Source organism: Sturnus vulgaris, chromosome 23 (assembly GCF_052056855.1).
Source record: "Sturnus vulgaris isolate bStuVul1 chromosome 23, bStuVul1.hap1, whole genome shotgun sequence".
NCBI classification, from domain to species: Eukaryota; Metazoa; Chordata; class Aves; order Passeriformes; family Sturnidae; genus Sturnus; species Sturnus vulgaris.
In genome coordinates, this window is record NC_142265.1 from 3,612,205 (window position 1) to 3,633,933 (window position 21,729).

Sequence of the window (21,729 nt, forward strand, 5' to 3'; positions counted from 1 at the left end):
CACCAAAATTTAAAACTTCTGCATTTTCGTAGTCGCAATGATTCCGTGCAAAGTCACTGCCTGCCTCATCTTGTCCTGCCCGCAGCCCAGCAGGGGCCTTGTCAGCTTAGTAGAATGCGTCCCTCCCTCTCCCACCTGAGTCCTTGCCCAGCAAAACACAACCCCGGTGCCCCCCATCTGCTTGCAAGTTGACTGGAACAACAGGAGGGAGCCCGGAGCCCTCAGGACAGAAAATGGCAGTGCAGTAAAGAGCTCTCGTGACCCTGAAAACCACCCGATGTCAGAGCTTAGTGTTTGTGTGATGGATGTCCCTGTCCTCACTGAGGAGATTTTGGCCACCGGGACGTGGTGGGCTCCGGTCTGCTGTCTCTCACGGATGTGGAGAACTCCCCATCCTTGGCTCCCAGGTGAGGTCTGAGCAGCTCAGGTTTGACCTCAAGGTCCAATGGGACATCCAACAGCAACAGCTCCATGATGCCCATGGGGATGCATCTGCATGCTCCCAGCACTACTCTGTCCTTTTTGTGGAGCTCCGGCACAGTTCCTGGAGGTCTGCAGAGACAACAGATGAGCTCCATTAACAAACAATTACTCTAAAAATCAACTTTAAGTAAATTTATGGAATCTTGTTACTTCCCATGGGCCTCATCCCAATGGACTGAGGTCTCATCAGCATCCCACGGGATACTCACAGCGCACAACAGTGTCTCTGATCTGCTTGAAGCTTTTCTCCTTCAGTGCCATGTAGATGTAGTAGAGGTTCCACAGCTCCCTGGGATAATCCTTGCGATCCACATCCTTCAGCACTGGGATGGTGCGTCCATTGGCCATGGGAGCCTCAGCCAAGGCCTGGTGCATCTGGTACCTGCACCAGGGGTCCTGCAGGAAGCCGGGGGTTATGAGCATGACCCAGCAGTGGCTGTTCTGCACGGCGTCACACAGCTCTGTCACCACAGCGCTTCCCGCCACCGCATCCCGCAGCTGCAGGAAGCACCGGAAGCTCTCAGGTTGGCCCTCCAGGTAGGACACCAGCTCCTCCACCAGCTCCACGTCCCCCTCGCTGTGGCAGATGCACACGTCGTATCTCTTGTCCCACCGGGGGCTGTCCGAGGCGCTGATGTCCACTGCTGACACAGATGATAGGGAGATGGAGCTGGTGGCCAAGCTCGTGCCAGAAGAGCTGGAGCTCTTGGCAGAGGATGAAGAGGAGGAGGAAGGCGAGGATGAAGCAGAGTGGCTGGACTTGAGGCTTTCCACTGAGCTGGGCTTAGGCTTGTGCAGGAGCCGCCTAAACCAACCTGCAGAAGGAGGCAACAGTGAGTTTTGGAGGACTCAGCATCACTCAACCTGCAGGATGCCTTCAGATGGAAAGGGGTGGGTGGGATCTCACCTCGACCCCCAAAACCATTCTGGTCCCTAAAACCTGAGCTGCCACCAACACTTCAACGCTGTGGAATCATGAGGAGCAGCCCATGGGCACCCTAGTGTTCTATTGGGGAGGGGACAGAGCCAAAAAGGCTTATTCCCAGACTCACCAGCCATAATGGGCAGCACGCTGCTCAGCCACCAATTGCCAGTGGGACACCTCTCCTGAGAGCAGAAAAGAGGGATAAAAAACTGAGAGCAAGAACTGCTTCATGGCAAGTCTCAGCCCCAGGAGCTCAGCATGGTCTGTTCCATGGGGTGCTCTCTCTTACAGTCCCAAAATCACCCCCAGCAGGGTTTTCCACATCTGCCTCCCCAAAATGTGCTAGGAAGCAACATTTACCTATTACTGGCTCTCTCCACTGGAGATACACACCTGCAGCAAGCAAGGCCAAGAGATAACAGGGAGGAGAAGCCCTCATTCCCATCAGTGGGGAAAGGATCCTGTGGAGGGGAGAAGTGGGAATCAGCTGGGATCACCAGGGATGGACTGGGTGCTGGCAAACCAAAGGCAGTGTGGGTGATGCCCAGCGCTGTGCATCCTGGCATTCGTGTCTGTTCCCTGCCAGTTCACACCATCCCATGCCTCGGCATCATGCTCCCAGCATGTTTAGGGAGCCCAGACACTCCTTGCGGACACTCAGGAGCAGCAATATGGGAAATAGCTGCTGTTTCCTGCTGCTGGTGTCATCTCTTCGGAAATGAAACACCCGAAGTCATGCTGAAGCCTTTCCCCTACTCCAAAAACGGCACAGGACTGCAGGAAATGCCAGCAAAACCCCGGCGCGCCCACGGAAACCACAGTGCCCAAGTGTCACCTCCTAGTGACAGCCAGAAGCTCAAGTGTGACTAGAGCAATGAGCATGGACAGTGAGCAGTGGGGAGGGGGGGGAAGTAGGAGGGATGCCTACCTGGAATGCAGGAGTCCAGCACCGGAGCAGGGAAAGGGATGCATCAGCCCCTGGGTTTGGCAAAGAAAGATCTTCTGGGATTACCTGGGTGGGAAAGGACAGGTAGAATGCAGCACCATGTCCACTCTGCAGTCTAATGGGACCTGCAGCAAATGGAGAGGCTGATCCATCCTTGCAGCTTCCACATCCAGGAGTGGTTCCCAGTGAAGCTGCCCCTGGATGGAAATGAGGGCAGGGGCACCCACCGAGGAGCTCCCCGAACATCCACGTGCCCCCAGCTCCAGCTTCTGGTGGAGAATGTGAAAGCACAGGCAGGGTAAATGGGCCGGACTGCAGGGAGGGGAAGCCAAGCCCTCCCAGGGGCGTCCCTCCCACATCGTCACTGCCTGTGTGTCAGAACACCCAGCCCTCACCAGCACCCAGACCTGTTTTCATCCTCACTTCCGGTCTAAATGACAGGTCCATGTTTGCCACTCACGCTTATTTCACAAGCTAAACTTACCAAACGAGTCATTTTTTCACCCCAAAATCCCCTCTGTATTTCTCCTTTCCCAGGTCTTGTTCTCCTGGTGCTGCTGGTGGTGGCCAACAACTGACACTGCCTTCATCTCCTCATCATCCTCAACCCCTCCAATGCCTAGAAGTTCCTCCTCAATGTCCTATGAGAGATGAGCTCCAGGCGAGTCCTGGTTCCATCTCCCAGGAATCTGGGGGGGTCTCCAGGGCCTGCATGCCCATCCAAGCAAGCTCTTCCTGGCACAGGAAATTTCCCCATCTCTCCCCTGCCTAGGGGACAATGCCAGGACCTGATGTGGACACTAAACCCTCCACCTGCTGCTGCAGGTCATCATGGCCAAGCTGACAGCCCAGTACAGTGTGGAGGTGTCCCACACCCCGTGTGACACCAGGAGGTGGGGGCCTAGGGGTCCAGTCCCAATGCTGAATGTGTCCCTCCCTCTCCCATCCGAGTCCTCACCCTGAATATCAGCAAAACACAACCCCAGTACCCCCTTTCTGCTTGCAAGTTGACTGGGACAACAACCCCCACACCTCCAAGCCTGAAGGGAAGTATTTCCTTCAGGGAAAAGTCCCATGTCCTCTAACCCCCAAAAAATAACCCCCCACCACATTTAACTTCAACACTCCATGCCAGGGCCAGTCAAGACACCTCTTCATCAATACCACCATGAGCCAGCTGTACCCCAGGGCTGGAACAAACCTTCTTGCTCAGCACACTGCTGTTTGCTTCTGCCTCCCCCCACCCCGAGATCTTTGAGTCTCTCAGGAAGGAGAGCTGACGGTCAGGAGATCCCCTAACACCCACCAGCACCTGTCAGGCTTTGGGGGACCCCATGCCCACACCACCACTGTATCCCACAGGTCTTTGAAGAGCTCCTGTTGAACACTGAGCATTCCCTCCATGGCACCACCTGGCTGTGGCTTCCACAGGTGCTTCCACGTCTGCTCACCCATCACCTCCAGCAAAAGAAGAGACCAGGGTACAGTAGCACAAAGCCACATTAAATGGGGGGAGGCTCCCTGATGCCTTTGCCCCTTGCCATAAGAGCCTTCCCAGCCCCAAGCCAGTCCATCTATGAGCCCTGGGAGGAATTTTGGGGGTATGGGAGCAGGCAAGATCCTCCTGCAGGGCCCCAGCCCATCCTCAAACACAGTGCTGAGAGCCAGAGGAAACTGGGCAGCCTGCGCCCAAAAATGCAATGAATTCCTCGAGAGACACTGGGCTCCTCCCCACCCCCCCACCATCTCAGCTGCCTTTCTCTCCATCAAGCAGGGAACACCAGTTGGCGCCTTGGTGGCCAAACTCCAAAGGAAAAATTCCAAGGCTGAATGGTACTGAGTCCCATAGGAACCCACAGACTACCACCAGTCATGGGTCCAGCACTGATCCCACTGGGACCCATTCTGCACTCTTCCCTACCCCAGCACTGCTGCCACCACCCCAAAAGTCAACTCCCCACCTGAAAACAGAACCCAGAGGAAGGCAGTGAGTCATCTGCTTGTGTGAATCACCCCGCCTGGAAACCCCAGAGAGTGAACCTGAGCAAGGGTGAACCCACAAACCCTAAACGCCAAGAGGCAGCACCCTCTGGATCAACCTCCACCCTACCTCAGCCACAATATAACCATTATTAAAGGAGAAGTTAAGCAGGCACGGCTGTATTGACCCACCAGCAGCAGCACGCTGAAATCCCTGCAGCAGGAGTTTCAGGCTGTCATCAGGAGCCTGCGGCTTACAGGAGTGCCTGTAGAATTAAGAAACGGTGAAGACCAGGTGCTGCAAGGCAGGGCCAAACAAAGGTGGTTCTGGTGAGAAAATAAGGCTAATTTTGTCCCTAAAAACACCATGAATGTTTCATTTACGGTGCCAGATACCCAGAAAACACAGAACAGTTTTTCTCCTGGAAAGCTCTAAGTACACCCAAATTCCATCACACAAATGCTTGAAGGCATCATAGCGGCCATCCAGGCCCAGGCACCGCGTATACCTCATAGGGCTGGAGACGCGGTCGCACATACACGAACCCAGGCAGCGGCAGCTGGCGGAGGAGAAGCCCTTGAGGGGAAGAGGGGGAACAAGGACACTGGCAGGCCCAGCCCCGGCAGATGGAGCCGCTCAGCACCGCCTTCCAGCCCACCACTGCGCCGCGCATGCGCCCGCGCCTTTTATAGCTCCGCAAAGCGCCGCGAGCGCTTCGCCACGTTCCCACGCCTGGCCCCGCCCCTTCCGCTGCCAGCCAATGGCGGGGCGGGACGGGAAGGGGCGGAGCCAATCGTCACGCGGGGCGGGGCGGGACGGGGCCGGGCGCGAGGCGGCTGCGCGCGGCGCGGCGGCGTCTCCTCAATGGGGCCGCGCGCGCGGCGCCAGGTGCGTGCGGGACGCGCGGGGGCGGGGGGCGGGCGGCCAGGGCACGGTTGCCATGGGGACAGCGGGGGGGGGGGGGGGAAGGAAGCTGTTGCCATGGCAACGGGGGCCGCCATAATGGGGGGGTCCCATGGCGGCCAGCCTGAGGGGACGGAGCGGCCTGAGGGGAGCGGAGGAGACCGGGGGGGCCGGGAACTCGCCGCACTATCGCCCTCTATAAAAGCTCGTTTTTATTGATGTGTCCCCCTGGGAAAGGAGCCTCGGTGTCCTCCCCGCCTGCTGAATCCCCGTGTTGTTGCTTTTCCCGCAGGTTTAGCGAGGAAGGCACAACGGAGAGGACAGGTAAGGGCTCGAGCAACCCCGAAGGTCTGACCCCCCTCTCCCTGCTTCCCTTTCCAGAGTCAGCCCTGGAAAGCCAGTGTGCTTCTGTGGGATACAGAGCTCAGCCAGGCTTTGCTGTGTCACTCCCTCTCCTTGCTCATGGAGCCATTGGGAAGCACGTGAAGAATCACAGCATTGAATAAAAACCTCTGGTGTATTTTGATTCACATCCAAGGAGGCTGAATCCTGTGTTTTTGTGGCTTGGACAGGAGCAGGGCTTGTCCTCGGTCCCATTGTCCCTGGAGTCTGTGTGTTTCTAGGATGGTTTTGATCCAGCTCCAGTGCTGTTTCCACGTGGAGAATTGGCTGGGAATTGGCCAGGGACAGCTCAACTTTTAGATGAAACACAGTGGCTTTTAAACTATGTTATCCCAACACCTTAAATTTGAATTGAAAAAGAAGCTGGGAATTACATTTGCTGGTGGCAGTTCTCAGCACTCAAAGAAACTAAAAATAATGGGTGACCAGTAGGTTTGTATTTGTTTCTTTCCAGATTTTGTGGGGGCTCTTCTGGAGGAGCCCATCTTCCAGCATGGAGCTGGATCACTTGGCTTCAATTTTAAACATCCAGGTGTAGCTTTGGTTGTGTGTTGGGTGCTGAGCATGGAGATGGTGTCAGCAGCGACTTCTCCATGAAGTGGGGGAGAAAATGTTCCATTAATTTCCTCTTTTGGTTCTCTGGTGTTGACTGTGTGGCATGCATGGTTTGCAGAGCTGCAGAGAGGTTTTTGTAAATCCACACCCTGTGTGAACCTCGGCCTTCATTTGACACGTGTGGTGTTCAGGTGTTTGCTTTTACCTGGGATACACCTTCATATTTCCAACATTTCTGCAGCTGGATATGTCTGTGTCACACAGGGAGTTGCTGTTGTTAGGTTTATCCAGTTTTGGTGACTTGGGCAGAGTTTAAAGGTGAAGTCTGGAAGGCTTTAGGATAAATTAAGGGATTTCTATGGTGTGGAGGGAGAAAGAGAATGCAGCAAACCCACACAGGGAGTCTCTTAGTATCCCTGATAAAAGTGATGGGAACAGGGCAGCTGAGCCAGGAAGCCATGGAGTGTTTTGTTTACAGTCTTCAACTCCCTGTAGTCTAAATAGCTGGAAAGTTCCCAGTGTCTGAAGAAGGCTGGAGAGACACTTATCTTGTGCCTGTGGCTCCCTCTCCTCCATGGCACCTGTGTTCCCAGGGGAAGCCTGCAGTACCTGGTGTGTTTTTTTCCCGTGGCAGTGTCATGCTCTGAGGTAATTCCTTTTAATTTTGCATACCTCAGCTGTGTCAGCATGATCCATCCCTCTGGGGAGCACAGCTTCTCCCCAGGACTAAAAACCAAAGGTTAATATTTCTTGGCTGAATCCCCGTGAATTCTTTTTAAGACCAGTAATAACTTTCTTGGAATTAGGCTGTATTTATAATGGGATTTTTGTTCCTTTATGGCTCTCTGCACTAAATAATAGACCTGAAGGTTGAAGGTCATTATATCAGAAAACCTTACTAGGTGATTATAATTCCAAAAGGTGTTTTTTCCTAAGCTTAAAATTACTTCTGAAATGTCGTTTAGAGGCACTTAAAATTGATTTGATGGCTCCATTCCTGCTGTTAATAGCATAGGAATGTGCAGGGTGAGCAAGATGGGAGCAGTGCTGAGGCAGGTGGAAGCAAACAGGAGCTCCTAGGTGGGAGTTTACAAAGAACCTCGATATTCGAGGCTCAGCTGATGATTCACAACACAAAGATAATATAAGCTTAAATTATATCCAGTTTAGAAAGTGAGGAAGGATTTACTTTCAGATGCTGCTGCAGAGGGGCCGAGGGCAGACCAGCAGGAGCTCAGACTTCTCTCTGAAACACTCCAGTTTTCTATTGTAAGTCTCTGGCTTGTCTAAAGCATGTTTGCACCACCAAATAAAATCTGGCTGGCTTTGTGGGAACAGCCTGTCCTGGAAAAGTCAGCTAGTCCAAAAGGAGAGATGAGACCCTCCTGGGAAGGAAAAAGAGGGGCTTTCCCCCCCTTTCTCCCGACCGTGCTTGGCTGCAGTCACTCTGTGGGGATTTGATGGTGAATCTGACAGATCCTGTGTCCAGCAGGTCCTCCTGTCTTCCTGAGAATCACTACTTTGGTCTTTGGAGATTTAACCACTCCAAAATAGTTCACCATGAGGCCTGACAGGTTGCAGGTGTTTGGAGGTGATGAGGCTGCAGAAGTTCATTGTCAGAACAGCACTGAAGTGTTCCTGGGCTCAGTGTGGGTTGAAAAAATACCTGGTACAATGTTCACAAGAGTGTGTGATGGAGGAGCCCTGCCTGGCATGTACAGAGAGGGGAAAACCAGGAGATTTCTCACTTGCTAAAGGCCTTTGATGCTTTAATTCAAAATCTGGACCCTCCAGTAAGGCCCAGTAAGATTAAAAGGTGACTATTGGAAGTGATGAGCAGCACGTGTTCAGTAATGTCAGGAGGCAGGTGGTGAAAATCAGCTCTCTCAGGTGTTCTGCTGTTGTTACAATGATATATTACTGAGCAACCTGGTGTGGTGGGAAGTGTCCCTGCTCATGGCAGAGGGGTGGAACGACCCGAGCTGTAAGGTCCTGTCCAACCCAAACCATTCCATAATGCTGTTGTATAAAGTTTTCTGAAGGGTTCAGAAGGTAAGGGCTGCACACATGGTGTATGTGAGTGTCACTTTGCCCTGTTCTCGTCATCCAGCACTGAAAGGTGGTGGTTTCCTAGAATATTGGCTGATTTCTCACATGATCCATGCCAACACTTGCAGCACAGCCGAGGAGAGGCCTGCCCATTGTCTCACCTGCTCTGCTGCCAGGGAGTTCGTCTCTAGAACAAACCCTCAGATCTCCCTGAGATGCCAAAACCTGCAATAAACCCTGTGATTTTGGGTCAGCGGCTCTTCCTCAGCATTTCCTCTGGCCAAAAGCCCTTGTCTAACAGAGTTTTTCTGGACTCTTCACTACAATTGGCAAGGAAAAAGCAGAGGAGGGTGATCAGTTCTGTTAGTTTTCATTCCCTTTTCATAGACTTATTTGGGAGAAGCAGAGTGGGAGAGGATTGCGTGCTGGCAGAGCTTTTGTATTTTATGTCACGGGCTGTTGAAAGAGTTCTCAAACTGCACTTCCTTTCCGTGGGCTTTAAGGTCATTTCCCAGTGCTTGCAGATGCATGGCGGGCTGGGAAACCCTTCTCTCATCACCAGAGAATGAAATACTCTCCATGGCTTTTTGGAGCCAACAAAAATCTCTTTGTCTTCTCTTCCCTCCCACTGTTTCCCAAGCAGCAAGTTTGCTGACAGGCCTTGTCGGGAAGTGGGGAGTGCTGCTCCACGATCCAGGCTCCCTGGGAAAATGAGTGGCTGAGGTGAAACCAAGGGTCTGACAAAGTGTGTTTTGCTGAGGCAATCACACCTGGGCAAAACAGCCAAGGTAAAAGAGGTTAAGGAAGTGGATGAGACTGTGGGGCAAAGTTCAGAGAAAAAACATGCAGTTCTCAGCCCAGAGGGGATCTTGGAATGATAACAAGCCTGGGATTTATGTACCTGTGCAGAGCTGGTTCTGTAAAACCTTGTTGTCCAGGGGGTGTTGTCCATGTGCAGTGACTTCGTTTGTGATTTCTGTGCTATAGAAACTGGATGGCTTCTACGGTGAGCCTGGGCAAGGAAACATTATTGGAAGATGGAATGCCACCTGCAAAAAAGCCCAGGTAAATGGAATTATACTGCAGGGAATTTGTTCTAACAAGAGCCTTTTCCTTTGCCTCGCATTGTTCTTTAAGGATTGTGACCCCTGGTGACCACAGCTGTTTCGCTTCCTGATCCAAGAACTGGGCGCTGGCTTCTGGCCGTGCCCTGGCCTTTCCTGCTGTTTGTGGAACAAATGCCTTCACACTCAGAATGTACTTTTTTGGGGTTTTAACCATCAGCCAGGGGATTGGGTCGTACTCAAAGCTGTATTTTACTGTCCTGTCTCCTGTCCACTCACAGTGTCAGGTCGGACATGGTGGTTGTGCTTCGTCGCTTGAGTTGGATGGTAGTTTCCAGAGTTCCAGGGAGTTAATCAAATTAGTATGATTGAACTGCATGTAAAGGCTAAATAATTCACTCTGAGGCTCCCTGTGCTTAGAAATCGGTGGTCTTACAGTTCTGTGAGTGGGGACCTGACTGGTGGATAATTCTGTCTGTCAAAGACTGAGACTGTGGCTGCTGCAGGCTCAAAAGTTCTTGTGAACAAGCAGCTAATTCATCTGGGGTGGGTGTCTCCCACTAATTTGATTTATTTGCAGGTTCTGGAGGGCCACAGGATAGTTCTGTGTGGTCTCGAGGTTGATCAATGCAATGTGCAGAAAAGATGCTGGGGGATGAATTTTTCCTTGCTCAGGATATCAGGGTAGAAACAAGTGCATTTTTCAGCAGGGAGCAGAATGCCTCTTTAAGGCATACAGGACATTAAAACTTGGTATTTATTATTATTTTGGATTTCAGTCCCTGTATTTTCAAAAGTGTTTTCATAATAGCTCATTAGCATGAATTCTGATTTATTCCTCACACAAGGCTTGCAGTCTTCAAATTGAACCCTGTTTTTCAGCAGTGAAAGCCCTCCTCGAGGAAAGGGTTAACAAGTCTGTTTTCATAGGCAGGAGCTAAGGGAAGGCACAGCTCCATCTGTGTGGTGTTGGTTTCCTCTCCCCTTCTCACTAAATATCACGTGTTTGCTGATAAAGCCCATTTCTTCCATACAAGCTGCTTCCCTGGGCTGCTTCAATCCTGGGAAGCTGCAGCAGGTCCCTGCTGCAGAAAGCTGCTGGACACCAGGCAAGGCAAGGCAAGGAGCAGCACATCTGCTTAATAAATTATAAAGGTCATGTTTAAAAGCACTGTGCAGGTGTAAAGCCAGGAAAATAGGCAGGAGGGGAGGAGGAGTAAGGAGGATACAGCCCTGCAGCCCTTTCATGTGACTCTGTATCATCTGGGATATTCCAAAACATTGGCCTAGAGCACCCTGCTGACATTGCAGGCATCAAAGGAAAGGGATTGCTGGTGCAGCCGAGGGGGTTCATCAGCCAACGGGGGCTGGGCCCCTCCAGGGCTGAGCTGGGAGGAAGCCTTCCTTTGCTTTTCTGTGTGCTGGCATAAATGGAGCTGTTGTCTCCAGGCTCCTATTCTGCACCTTGTTTAAACCAGGTCACATTTCCAACCTGCATGGGATCTGAAAAACATTTTGTCTGGGGACATAGAGCCTGTGTGTGTCTCATTCTCTAGTGCTCATCATATCTTTCCCATGCCCTCCAGCCTTCCAGGCAATTTTTATTAATAGACTTCCCTTATTCCAGATTTTTAGTGGATTAGCTTTGCTACAGAAGCACCCCAGGGCATCACTGACTTCCCCAGTAACTGTCCTGGTAGCGGATTTGATTCCCAAAATTGTATTGGGAGCATTTGTGCTGCTGACCCATGCAGCTGCCTGCTGTCTTTTAAGGATACCAAGCTGCTCCTCTCGTGCACTGTTTATCAGAGAGCCCCAATGGATATTTGATTCAAAATTTAGGCACAGGGTACCTCCCTCTCCCTCAGTCTGCCACCACCCCAGACACCCCCCATCATGGTGGTACCAGCTGTGCTCCTTTCTCCTTTTGCAGGAAGCTGTTGCCAAGCCTCAAAACCAAGAAGCCTCGGGAACTTGTTTTGGTGATTGGGACAGGAATTAGTGCTGCAGTTGCTCCCCAGGTTCCAGCACTGAAGTCCTGGAAGGGGCTGATTCAGGCCCTCCTGGATGCTGCTATTGACTTTGATCTCCTGGAAGATGAAGAGAGCAAACGGTTCCAGAAGTGTCTTCATGAAGACAAGAACCTGGTTCATGTTGCCCACGACCTTATTCAGAAGCTATCTCCGGTCAGTGTGCTTGTACCTGCCCTGAGTGTAGGATTTGGCTTTTGGAAATAGCCAGATTTGGTTCTCCAGCAATGGTGCCCCCATCCCAACAATTCCTCTGTATAAAAGGAACCACAAGTGCAGTTACTGTGCCAGGTGCCTGAGACATAACCCTGCTGTGGACATGGGTTTTGGGCATTTCACCTGGACCAAGATGATTAAAGGGATGGAGCACCTTCCTATGAGGAAAGGCTGAAAGAACTGGGATTGTTAAACCTGAAGGGTTGTCAATACCTGAAGGGAGCTGGCAAGAAAGATAGAGAGAGAGACTGTGGACAAGGGCCTGGAGTGACAGAACAAGGGGGAATGGCTTCAAACTGCCAGAGGGCAGAGTTAGATGGGATATTGGGAAGAAATTATTCCCTGTGAGGGTGGTGAGAGTGCACAGAGGAGCTGTGGCTGCCCCATCCCTGTGAGTGTTCCAGGCCAGGCTGGAGGGGTTTGGAGCAACTGGGATAGTGGAAGATGTCCCTGCCCATGGCACAGAATGGGACAAGATGGCACAGAGTGGGCTTTGAGGTCCTTCCCAACCCAAACCAGTCTGGGATTTTGTGATCCTATGACTGTGCTGAAGGAGAGCACCTATCCTGGTGCAGCCAGGGCTCTGAGTTTGCCCTGCAAGGACCCAGAGCTTTGCAGGGTGTTGGGAAAACGTGGGTAGTTTTTCACGGAGTCATTTGGTCATGAGGTGTTAAGGGGCCGGATCTGATCTCAATCTGTCTCCCCTTCTCAGCGCACAAGCAACGTTCGCTCCACCTTTTTCAAGGACTGTTTATACGAGGTGTTTGATGACCTGGAATCCAAAATGGAAGATTCTGGGAAGCAGCTGCTTCAGTCTGTGCTTCACTTGATGGAAAATGGGGCCCTTGTGTTAACCACAAACTTTGATAACCTGCTGGAGCTGTATGCAGCACACCAGGGGAAACACCTTGAATCTCTTGACCTGACTGATGAAAAGAAGGTAAAGGATGATTATTTCTTTTGTCAGGGACTGTGGTGATGCAGGATGTGCTCTCATGCTGCCGGAGGACATTGTACTGATTGTAATGGTTTAACTGGTGGCAGACAAGCTCCAGGCAGAGGCTCTGACTGTCCAGGGCAGCAAGCAGAGGAATGAGGAGGAACACTCCTTTCTGGAACACTGGTTTGCTGGCTGCCATCCAGTGCTCAGGAGGAGTCCTTAAGCCTGCTATTCCTTTGATCTCTGTCCTTGAAACTTCTGGCTTGGCCTTGCTTCCACATAAGGCTCGAGTTGATGTTTCTAACCAATATAGGAAACTGCACGCGAGATGCAAAGCTGAACTTTTTATAAGGTTCTGCAAAGTGCTTTTTGTGATGGGCGTTCAGGGCTTGGAGGCTCCCCTCTTGCCCTGTGTCCTCTTCCTGCAGTGGCTGGAATGGCTCTTCCTGCTGCACTTTCAGAGACTCTATTCATGCAAACATCCCTCCTCTTGCCTCAGTCAGGCTGTGAAACCCTGAGCTCTTTGCACCTGCCCAATTCATCTCTCCATCGTGGGTTTTACTTTTGGGGAGCATCTCATCCTTCTGTTTGCATGCTAAACACCCCCAATGTCCGTGTCCTGTGCAGTCCTTGCTCTATTTTCATTCTCATTTCTGTGCTTCATGTTTCCTGAGTGACCTCTTAATCTATGTGGCTGGAAGTACTTACAGTGTTACAAATAAGCATTCTAATTATTGCAAGCTTAAACGAGCTGAGGTTTGCAGGAATAAACTGAGAGCCTCAGAAGCGGCTGTCTGAAATGGAGGTCAGTTCAGCTGGTGACCCTCAGAGCCAGTAGGGGCCACAGAATAAAACTTGGTAGGCTTGAGAAACATGCTGATGCAGGATTTGTAGTTTTTTCCCCTTTTTCTGGTTAATCTTGCATTTTGATGTGGTGTTCTCATCACATTCACCAGTCAGCTGCAGTGTTGACCCAAACAAGCACCACAGGTTGTGGCTGCAGGCCATGGTGTAGAGGCTGATGGAGAAGAAGCCTCTCTGGAATGCTTCCCCAAAATGTTACATTTAGCAGTGCTGTGGTAGCTGATTTGCTGCGGGTTTGTGTTGAGCAGGTGCTGGAGTGGGCACAGGAGAAGAGGAAGCTCAGTGTCCTGCACATCCACGGCGTCTACACCAACCCCAGCGGCATCGTCCTGCACCCGGCCGGCTACCAGAACGTGCTGCGCAACACCGAGGTCATGGTGAGCACGCTGGGCCTGGTGCAGCTGCAGCTCCCACTTGGGTCAACCAGGCACAGGCCCAGCTGAGTTTAGACTGAGCTTCACAGAGGGTGGGGGAGAGTTAATTAGATATGGGCAACAGGAGGGGTGAATTCCCTAACATACTAAGTTGCTGGAACACCTCCCTTACTTGCTGAAGGATGGCATTGCTGCAGAACCTCGCCAGGGATAGGGCAGGTGCTGTCTCTTGGGAGGATGAGAAGCTCACCTTGACCAAGAACATCTTTCCCTTTCTTAAAGCGAGAGATTCAGAAGCTGTATGAAAATAAGTCCTTCCTCTTCTTGGGCTGTGGTTGGACAGTTGATGACACCACGTTTCAGGCCCTGTTTTTAGAGGCTGTTAAGCACAAGTCAGACCTGGAGCACTTCATGCTGGTGCGGAGGGGGGATGTGGATGAGTTCAAGAAGCTCCGTGAGAACATGCTGGACAAAGGGATCAAAGTGATTTCCTACGGAGACGAATACGCCGACTTGCCCGAGTACTTCGAGCGGCTGACGAGCGAGATTGCCATGAGGGGTCGCACAGGTACGGGGCCAGGGGCTGGGGGACCCTTGGTTGTCACCGTGCAGAGTAGACAGGGTTAGCAGCCCCTGTTCTCCATGCTATATAAATTCCTGAAGCCTTTTTTTAAAAGAGAAAAGCAAATGTATCTCTAAGTGTAGCTGGATTTGCAGGTTACTTTTCTGAAATCACTGTGTGTTTTAACAGTTTAAACAGCTGTGCTTCTTCCCACGCCTGCAAACTTTGTTTTTTATGTGCAGCTGTTTGTTCCCTTTTTAGTGAAGGGGTTATTAGTCTCTCTGACCCTCGTGCTGCTCAGCCTGAGCCAATGCTTTTATACAAAGAAATATCACTAATAAATCATAAAAAGGGGAGAAGGTGGGTTCACTGGCCAGAGCCTTGCTGGCAGGTATTCTGAGGGTTAACCCAGCCAGGAAAGCCTGTGTGAAACCATCACGTGGCAGCTGGCTCTCCACCTGAGATTGGTCTCTGCTCTGCCCCAGGTGTGCCCAAGGAGGGGCAGCAGCTGAACGGGTCTGCCACTGCCCACACTGAGGTAAAAGGTAAGGAAGGCTCTCTGGAGCAGAGTTCCCTGTGTTGCAGCCTGGAGTCCCAGGCAGGTTTTCAGCCTTTGCTTCCATGCAGGATGCAGCCCCTGAGCCTCAGCCCTGCCCAGGCCCTGAGCCATGGCAGGGGCTCCTGGGACAGGCCCAAGCCAGGCCAGCAGCCCTCAGGGAGCCCAGCACTGTCCCACTGCTGTCCAGCACCGAGCCAGGACCCTTCCAGCAGGGAAGAGGCCAGGACAGAGCCTCCACGGTGAACACCTGGTCTAACATAGTCATTGTGGTTTTACTGGGGCTGCATGTGCCTGTGGAGCGCGGTGTCCCCAAGGGAGCTGCAGCCTCCTCTAACTTCATACCTAGAGCTTTTATATTCTGTATTTCAATTAAAAAATGAAACTTGAGCTCTTTTTTTTTTTTTTTTTACTGGAAGCTCTAGTTTTCTAGTCCTGTCTTTTTACTGTACAGTTTTTGTATGTTGAAGTTGTATTAAAGGCCTGCTCACTGAACTTTGGCTGCTGTATCATTTAAAGACCCTTTCACACCTCACACTTGTGGGAGTTCATCTCCCCCAAACTCAGTAGGAAACAGGTCCCGGCTGGAGGCAAGTTATTTATACACAGACAACAAATTATGAAGTTTATTTTATATAAATTATGTCTCTTAGCAGACAGCATTCAATTTATTGCACTATAGCACATCTGCAATACGGAGCTACAAGACATCGTCAGAGAGGTTTGTATTATTCAGTGTAGCACTTCTGACCGGGATCAAGAGGCACTCGGAGGGGGGAGAAAGGGTGCAGGAAAGCAGCAAGCAGCCACCATTCTCTTCCAGTATTAATGTGGTTTGTTTTTTTTTTCCTTTTCACTAGCAAATAATGCCAAGACCAGCGGGTAGGAGCCAGGCAGGGCACGCTGCCTTCCTCCTCTGGACCTGGCTGCTGCAGCTCTCTTGCTCCTGCCCAAATACATGGTGTCTGGGGACCATGCTCCAGAGTCCGGGTGAGGACAGATATGGGGGACTTTAAGGCAGTTTAGCATGTCCCCTCCAGCCCAGCACAGGCCGTCACCTTTTTTTGGTTTATCAGCTTCAGTGGAACTGCCAAGAGCAGCATCATTAACAGCCAGATCTAATGCTGCCCCTAAGCCCAAGTCCCTCCTGCCTCCTCCCTAAGCTGGTCTAAAAATCAAAAGCAGCTCAAAAAAAAGCCTTCAAACCCACCAAAAAGCACAGCAGATCCTGGCACCGCCCACCCCTCCCCGTGCAGCACGAACAATACAAAGCTCTGGATTCGGCCTCCCTGCAAGGGAGCCTGCGTCACTGGACACAGAATGGAGGAACCCAGGGAAGGGCTTTTTCTGGATAGAAGGTGCTTTATCCAAAAAAAGTACTCCTCATGCTGCTATTCCTCCATTCTGCTCTGCACTACACGGGAAAGACTAGTTGGTGACAGGGTAAAGCAGGTTCTTCTGGGACATCTGCACACAGCGATTTGGTGTTTAGGCCTTCATGAGCGCTGCGACCACGGCCTTGGCGTTAAGGCTTCGCAGATCACAGTAGGTTTGTCCGGTACCAACGAAAACAATGGGCTTGCTCGTGATGTAGGTCATGGAGATGGCAGCACCCACCTGCCAGGGACAAGCAGCACCGTGAAATCCAGTGCTCCCTGAGGGAGCTCGTCATTCATCCATCCCCCATGTGTGGAAACCAGACTTCTAAATTTGGGTTCAATGGCTTAAGCATATGAAGAAAGTGCAGGAGTGCCCTTTGTTTGACAATTCCCATCTCTCCCCTCCAGTCACTTCAGGAAGCTCTGTGCAGTCACCTCAGTAGCCTCCTTACCTTGTCATCGATGGTATCAAACTTGGTGAGGACGATCCCATCGATGAGCCGCGGTGTCTGGGCCATGGAGTGATCAGCCAGGGCCTTGTTGAACTTAACCTGAGGGAGAAAAAAGATCCGAGAAATGCATTTGTGGTGCTGCCGCCTTCCAATTCTCTGGGAAAACCTCCAGAAACAGGTTCATCTCTCAAAAACAAAGCCTTCACTAACCAGCTGATCCACAGCCTCATTTCCCACCAGTGCTTCCCCAACAAACAGGACCAGGTCAGGAGCGTTGACAGCAATGAGTTTGGCCAGCGCAGTCATCAGGGGTGCGTTGTCCTGCATGCGTCCCGCCGTGTCCACCAGCACCACGTCAAAGCCCTGGTTCCGAGCTGGGGCGGCAGGGAGGCAGCGTGAAGGCCGGCACCGCCCCAGGACAGCAACCCCCGCCCCCGGTGCCGCGCGTACCGTAGGAAATGGCCTCCATGGCGATGCCCGCGGCGTCCTTGCCGTATCCCTTCTCGTAGAGCTGCACCATGGTGCGCCCGCCGTGGCTCTCCGGAGGGTGCAGCGCGTTGAGGCGGCGCGTGTGGGTGCGCAGCTGCTCCACCGCGCCGGCGCGGAACGTGTCGCACGCCGCGATGAGCACGCTGAAGCCGTTCTCGATGAGCCAGAACGAGATCTGCGGGTGGCAACAGATCAGAAAAGCCTGTTAGCAGCTAAACAGCCTGACCCCGTCACCCCTGTGCTCCAGGATCTTGTCCTGCCTTGGCCAGGTTGGTGGACTTCCCGACACCATTGACACCACAAAAGGTTACGACGTAGGGCCGGCGATGGCGCTGGGCGTCCATGACATCGCGGAGCACGTCCACACGGCGCTGGGGCTGCAGGATCTGCACCAGGGCCTCCTGCAGCGCCTGCTTCACTGTCGAGGTTACCGCTGGGAAAGGGTGGAAAGAGGACATGTCATGCGTGAGGAATACTCCAGAGCTCCAAACCACACGCAGGAAGCCACATGGGCACTTACTGGTGAACGTTCCCATCACCTTCCCTTCCAGTTTCTTGGCCACGGATTCACAGAGCTGCACTGCAATCTCAGCTGCCACGTTTTTAGCTTTGAGAAAGACAGAGCAGGGAGTCAGTGCTGCTGAGACGGTTACATCTGTCCCACATCAGCATCAAGGGAAGGATGGAGTCAGTGTGCAGGATTCCCACCAGACCTGACTGCTGCCCCCCTTTTGCTGGACTCTAGAAGGCTCCTCAAGGGTGAGACAGGAACCCACCAGAGTTCCTGTGGGCAAGAATATCCCAAACCATGGGCACTACCCACACTTGGGCCCACCCAACAGAGCACAGGGAACCACCACTAATCCCTCACATCACGGATCCAGACGTACCAATCAAGTGATCCTTCATCTTCTCCAGCACAGGGTCCATGTCCTCTCTGGTCAAGCTCTTGGAACCCACCAGGCCCTTCAGCATGCCAAACATGCCCCCCAGGCCACCCTTCTTCACACTGTGGAGAAGGAGAAGAGTTACAGTGAGGTTTGAGAGTGACCATCTGCAAAGGTCAGATACAGAAGGGCTTGCCCAGAGTGGACAAACACAGCAGTTTGTGCTTCCTGCATTACTGGTTAGACTAGAACAGGAGTTATGGGAGAGAAATCAAGAATCATGTGACAAGCAAGGGCTCTGGCAGCCTCTACCTGGGTTTCGAAGGGTTCTGGACAACTTTCTCCTCTTCAGCTTCGTCATCACTCTCATACTCCAGGTCGTAGAGTCGGCCAGGCTCACGATTTTTGTCCCCCAGGGCCTGTGAGGGGAAAAAGTGGCTTTGTGGGCTGAGTACCACAATCCTGGTTTCATGTTTCTTCATGATCCCTTCTCATCCAGGCACAGAGACTGGGCTGGGTTCATAACGCCCAGCTGATCCCAGAGAACAGGACAGCAAAAAGAGCCTGACTTTTCCTTACCATGTCAGGGTCAAACTCCTCCACAGGACAAGCCTCTGCACTGCCGTTGGTAGCGGAATTACTGTAATCAAGTACTTTGGCATTAGAGTTCCCCAGATCCCACACCCGGGGCTTCTTCCCCTTCTCCTTCTGTGCATCGGGCTTTGGAGATCTGATGGAACAAAGACCAGAAACACATTGTGTTCAGTGCAGGGAAACAGCAGACATCACCTCCTTAGAAACATGAAAAATAAAAGCCTGGATTACCCAAAAAGGCAGAAATTGATCTGATCTCCAGAGTTTATTTATCTGAACTTTAATCCTGTATGACACCACTTCCCCTCAAGCCAGGTATCAATGCACTGCTGCCATCTGCTCACTAAAGACAGCCTGGATCTCTCCCAGGAAAGAAAATCAGGTCCCTCCAAGACCCCCAGGTGTCTTCTCCCAGTCTTTTCACCAAGAATGAAAATCAGGGAAATAAGGTCCAGGAAAGTGAGGTCTGGCTTCCAGGGGTCACCAAAATGAGAAGAGATTCAGCCATGGCCTAGTTGGAAGCATAGACAGACTGACCATGCCCTCATGACTCACCTGGACTTCTCCCCAGCTTTCATGTGTCTCCTGAAGAATTCCTCCCGGTTCTTCTGCAGGATTTCATCCTTGGTCAGTTCCTCCTTGTCCCCTGCTGCCGAGAGCTGCTTGTCACCTGCAGATGCTTTACTGGGCGCTGCCACAGCTTCAGTTCCTGACAGGAAGAGCCCCAACACAAGCTCAGTCCAGCTCCAAGTAGATCAAGAAAGCATAGGCTGCAACACATTGCTCTGGAATATTTATTTCCCTCCCATTTATCTTCCCCATCAACTCACCATCCTTTTTGGAACCTTTGTTCTTCTTGTTCTTGACCTTCTCCTTTGGTTTCTCCCCTCGGGTTTCAATCATACACTTGACAGTCTTCTGGGATTTCAGAGACTGCTCAAACGTCTTCATTACCGTGGGAGCTCGGACTTTGCTGCTCTCCTCTGCATCCCTGCAGGGACATGACCCATTAGCCTGGATTTCAGCTCTTCCTCCCCCTCCTATCTCTGCTCAAAACAGGAATTTAAGACAAAACCCAAACTCTCTACCGGAGGAGGCGCATGAAGTCATCTTTAAAATCAAAGGTGCCATTTAGGAGGCCCAGGGCGCCTTTCTGCTGGAATTCATTGCGGTACTTGTCTCGGAACTCCTTATGGACATCGTCTATCAACTTATCCACGTAGGTTAAAGTCAGGATCTTCTGGAAGCCCACCTGCAAGAGCACAGCCAACACACACTGCACTTCCAGCTCATTCAACAGCAGCAAGCAAGCAAGCAAAAACCTCTCTGTTTAATTCAGAGTTCTTGAACTTGGGCAAGCTTCAGCCTTCACTTTCTGCTCCACCTTCCCAGGCTTTCAAAATGTCCACAAAAAGGTGGAAAACAGCCCAGAGCTTTGCTTGAACAGGTGATTCTAACACACAGAGGCCGTCTCATGGCAACAAGGACACGTAGGGCAAGGGCAGAAAACCTTTAGCTTTTCTGCGGGTCAACAGGTAAGGTTGTATAGATTTATGGAGATAAGGTGCCAGGAGACTGAGAAAGAGAGCATTAAATGCTTTGTAAAGTAAAAGGAATGATACATTTCTAGCTTTTTTTCAATACATCTGGCCAAAGTGAAGTTTTACAAGGCTGCAGCTTCTATTTGAGGTTTGATTAGTTTTAATCCTGTTGCACATGATTAAAGTAAGCTGCTACTGCAGTGGCATTCAGCTGACAGACACCCATGTTCCCTCTCTGTGGGGAGCCTGGCCGTACTGGGGTCACTGCTCAACATCCCCCTGAAATGCTCATCACAGCCCCTCACCCCCCAAAATCCCAAAGACGGAGGAGCCAAACCAGTCTGGGAGCTGAGGTCCAGCCCTATGCACTGCAAACAGCTGTTTGCTCAAACCACAGCACAACGAGAATTGCTCCCCCTCTTTTCTGGGGCAATCCCCTTCCTTCAGGTTTGGGGACACGTGGGGGGCTGGAGGGACCCTCCTGCCACTCCAGGGGTGGTGGGGGGGTTACTTACCACAAACACCAGCTCAAACTGGTTGTCCAGTTTGTACTTAAGTGTGAGGGCTTCATGGGTGAAGGAGTTGTTGCCACCTCTTTCCTGGGGGAGAGGAGCTGTCAGAATGGGGGTGCCAGCAGCACCCACCATCCCTTCATCCCTGTACTCCCCCTTCCCAAAGTGGTCCACCATCCCTTACACGTGACCCCACATGCCCTGGGCAGGTGGTCCCATCCATCCCCCCGAGCTGGTCGTGCCCCGCTCTGCCCTGTCCCAGGCAGGTGCTCCCACCCAAGTCTCTCTTCTCCCCAAGGTGACAGTCCATCCACACCCCCCAAATGGGGGACTCCACACCCGTCCCCACCCCCACAGGTGGTCGTGCCTGTGTATCCTCCAGCAGGTGGTCCCACCTGTGTGCCACTCCTGTTCTACCCATCCCAGGTAGGTGGTCCCACTCATGTCCCCCCTCCCCAAGCAGAGCCTCCCATCCACCTCTCCCCTCCACGGGCTGATCCCATTTCCCCAGAGATGCTCGTGCCCGTGTTCCCCCCAGGCAGGGGTCCCAGTCCCCATTCCTCCAACAGCTACGTGGGCTCACCTGACTTCCCTTCCCAGACAGATGGTGCCATCCCCGCCTCCCCCGCCATGTCTGTAGCCTCACCTTCTCCCTCCCCACGCAGATGGTTCCCCCCGCCCCCCTCCCTCACGGCAGGTGGGCTCTCCCACTCCCCCCTCGCCAGGTAGGTGGCTCCTACCCAACCCTCCGCCCCCCGGCAGCCGTTCCCGCCCGACCTGCAGGAGGACGGAGCGGATGAGGGCGTTGACGGGCGCGGTGGCTGCGGGCCCGCGCACGCCCTGGAAGCACCAGAGGACGAGGCCGCCCTTGCTGAAGATGGTGAAGAAGTCGAGCATGGCGGCGGCGCCGGGCCCGGCGGGGCGCACACGTCGCTCTGCCCCGCGCTTCCGCCGGAAGCCCCGCCCCCCCGCGCCATTGGCGGGACGGCGGCGGGCGGGGGGCCCGGCCCAGGGGGCGGGGCCAC

General features: G+C 52.5%; 3 protein-coding genes across 11 annotated transcripts; 1 reads left to right on the forward strand and 2 right to left on the reverse strand.

Moving 5' to 3' along the window:
• Positions 1 to 4: 4 nt before the first annotated feature.
• On the reverse strand, positions 5 to 4,993 carry TIRAP (TIR domain containing adaptor protein). Of its 5 annotated transcripts, XM_088177951.1 has the most exons (7): positions 4,844 to 4,983; positions 4,527 to 4,600; positions 2,337 to 2,420; positions 1,802 to 1,869; positions 1,536 to 1,590; positions 693 to 1,298; positions 5 to 552 (listed from the first exon to the last, which is right to left on the reverse strand). In XM_088177951.1, the coding sequence occupies exons 5-7, from the start codon at positions 1,540 to 1,542 to the stop codon at positions 509 to 511; spliced, it is 657 nt and encodes a 218-aa protein (XP_088034077.1). In that variant the 5' UTR covers positions 1,543 to 1,590; positions 1,802 to 1,869; positions 2,337 to 2,420; positions 4,527 to 4,600; positions 4,844 to 4,983; the 3' UTR covers positions 5 to 508. The 5 variants fall into 5 exon arrangements, with proteins under 5 accessions (XP_088034077.1, XP_088034078.1, XP_088034079.1 ...); XM_088177952.1 differs by lacking the exon at positions 4,844 to 4,983 and having other exon boundaries at positions 4,527 to 4,616; XM_088177953.1 differs by lacking the exons at positions 1,802 to 1,869; positions 4,527 to 4,600 and having other exon boundaries at positions 4,844 to 4,993.
• A 159-nt stretch (positions 4,994 to 5,152) lies between these two features.
• SIRAL1 (SIR2 antiphage like 1) lies at positions 5,153 to 15,345 on the forward strand. Of its 5 annotated transcripts, none has more exons than XM_014888771.2 (9): positions 5,153 to 5,223; positions 5,531 to 5,562; positions 9,232 to 9,309; positions 11,242 to 11,494; positions 12,267 to 12,494; positions 13,607 to 13,735; positions 14,015 to 14,300; positions 14,780 to 14,839; positions 14,922 to 15,345. In XM_014888771.2, exons 3-9 carry the CDS (start codon positions 9,239 to 9,241, stop codon positions 14,933 to 14,935), a joined length of 1,041 nt encoding a protein of 346 aa, XP_014744257.2. In that variant the 5' UTR covers positions 5,153 to 5,223; positions 5,531 to 5,562; positions 9,232 to 9,238; the 3' UTR covers positions 14,936 to 15,345. The 5 variants fall into 5 exon arrangements, with proteins under 5 accessions (XP_014744257.2, XP_088034092.1, XP_088034090.1 ...); XM_088177966.1 differs by having other exon boundaries at positions 14,096 to 14,300; XM_088177964.1 differs by lacking the exon at positions 5,153 to 5,223 and having other exon boundaries at positions 5,424 to 5,562; positions 14,096 to 14,300.
• A 117-nt stretch (positions 15,346 to 15,462) lies between these two features.
• SRPRA (SRP receptor subunit alpha) lies at positions 15,463 to 21,670 on the reverse strand. Its single transcript, XM_014888768.2, has 14 exons — positions 21,482 to 21,670; positions 20,708 to 20,791; positions 19,740 to 19,903; positions 19,482 to 19,642; positions 19,207 to 19,360; positions 18,637 to 18,787; positions 18,370 to 18,476; positions 18,061 to 18,179; positions 17,691 to 17,777; positions 17,431 to 17,603; positions 17,132 to 17,345; positions 16,892 to 17,055; positions 16,682 to 16,780; positions 15,463 to 16,467 (listed from the first exon to the last, which is right to left on the reverse strand). The coding sequence occupies exons 1-14, from the start codon at positions 21,599 to 21,601 to the stop codon at positions 16,339 to 16,341; spliced, it is 1,926 nt and encodes a 641-aa protein (XP_014744254.2). The 5' UTR covers positions 21,602 to 21,670; the 3' UTR covers positions 15,463 to 16,338.
• Positions 21,671 to 21,729: the final 59 nt, after the last annotated feature.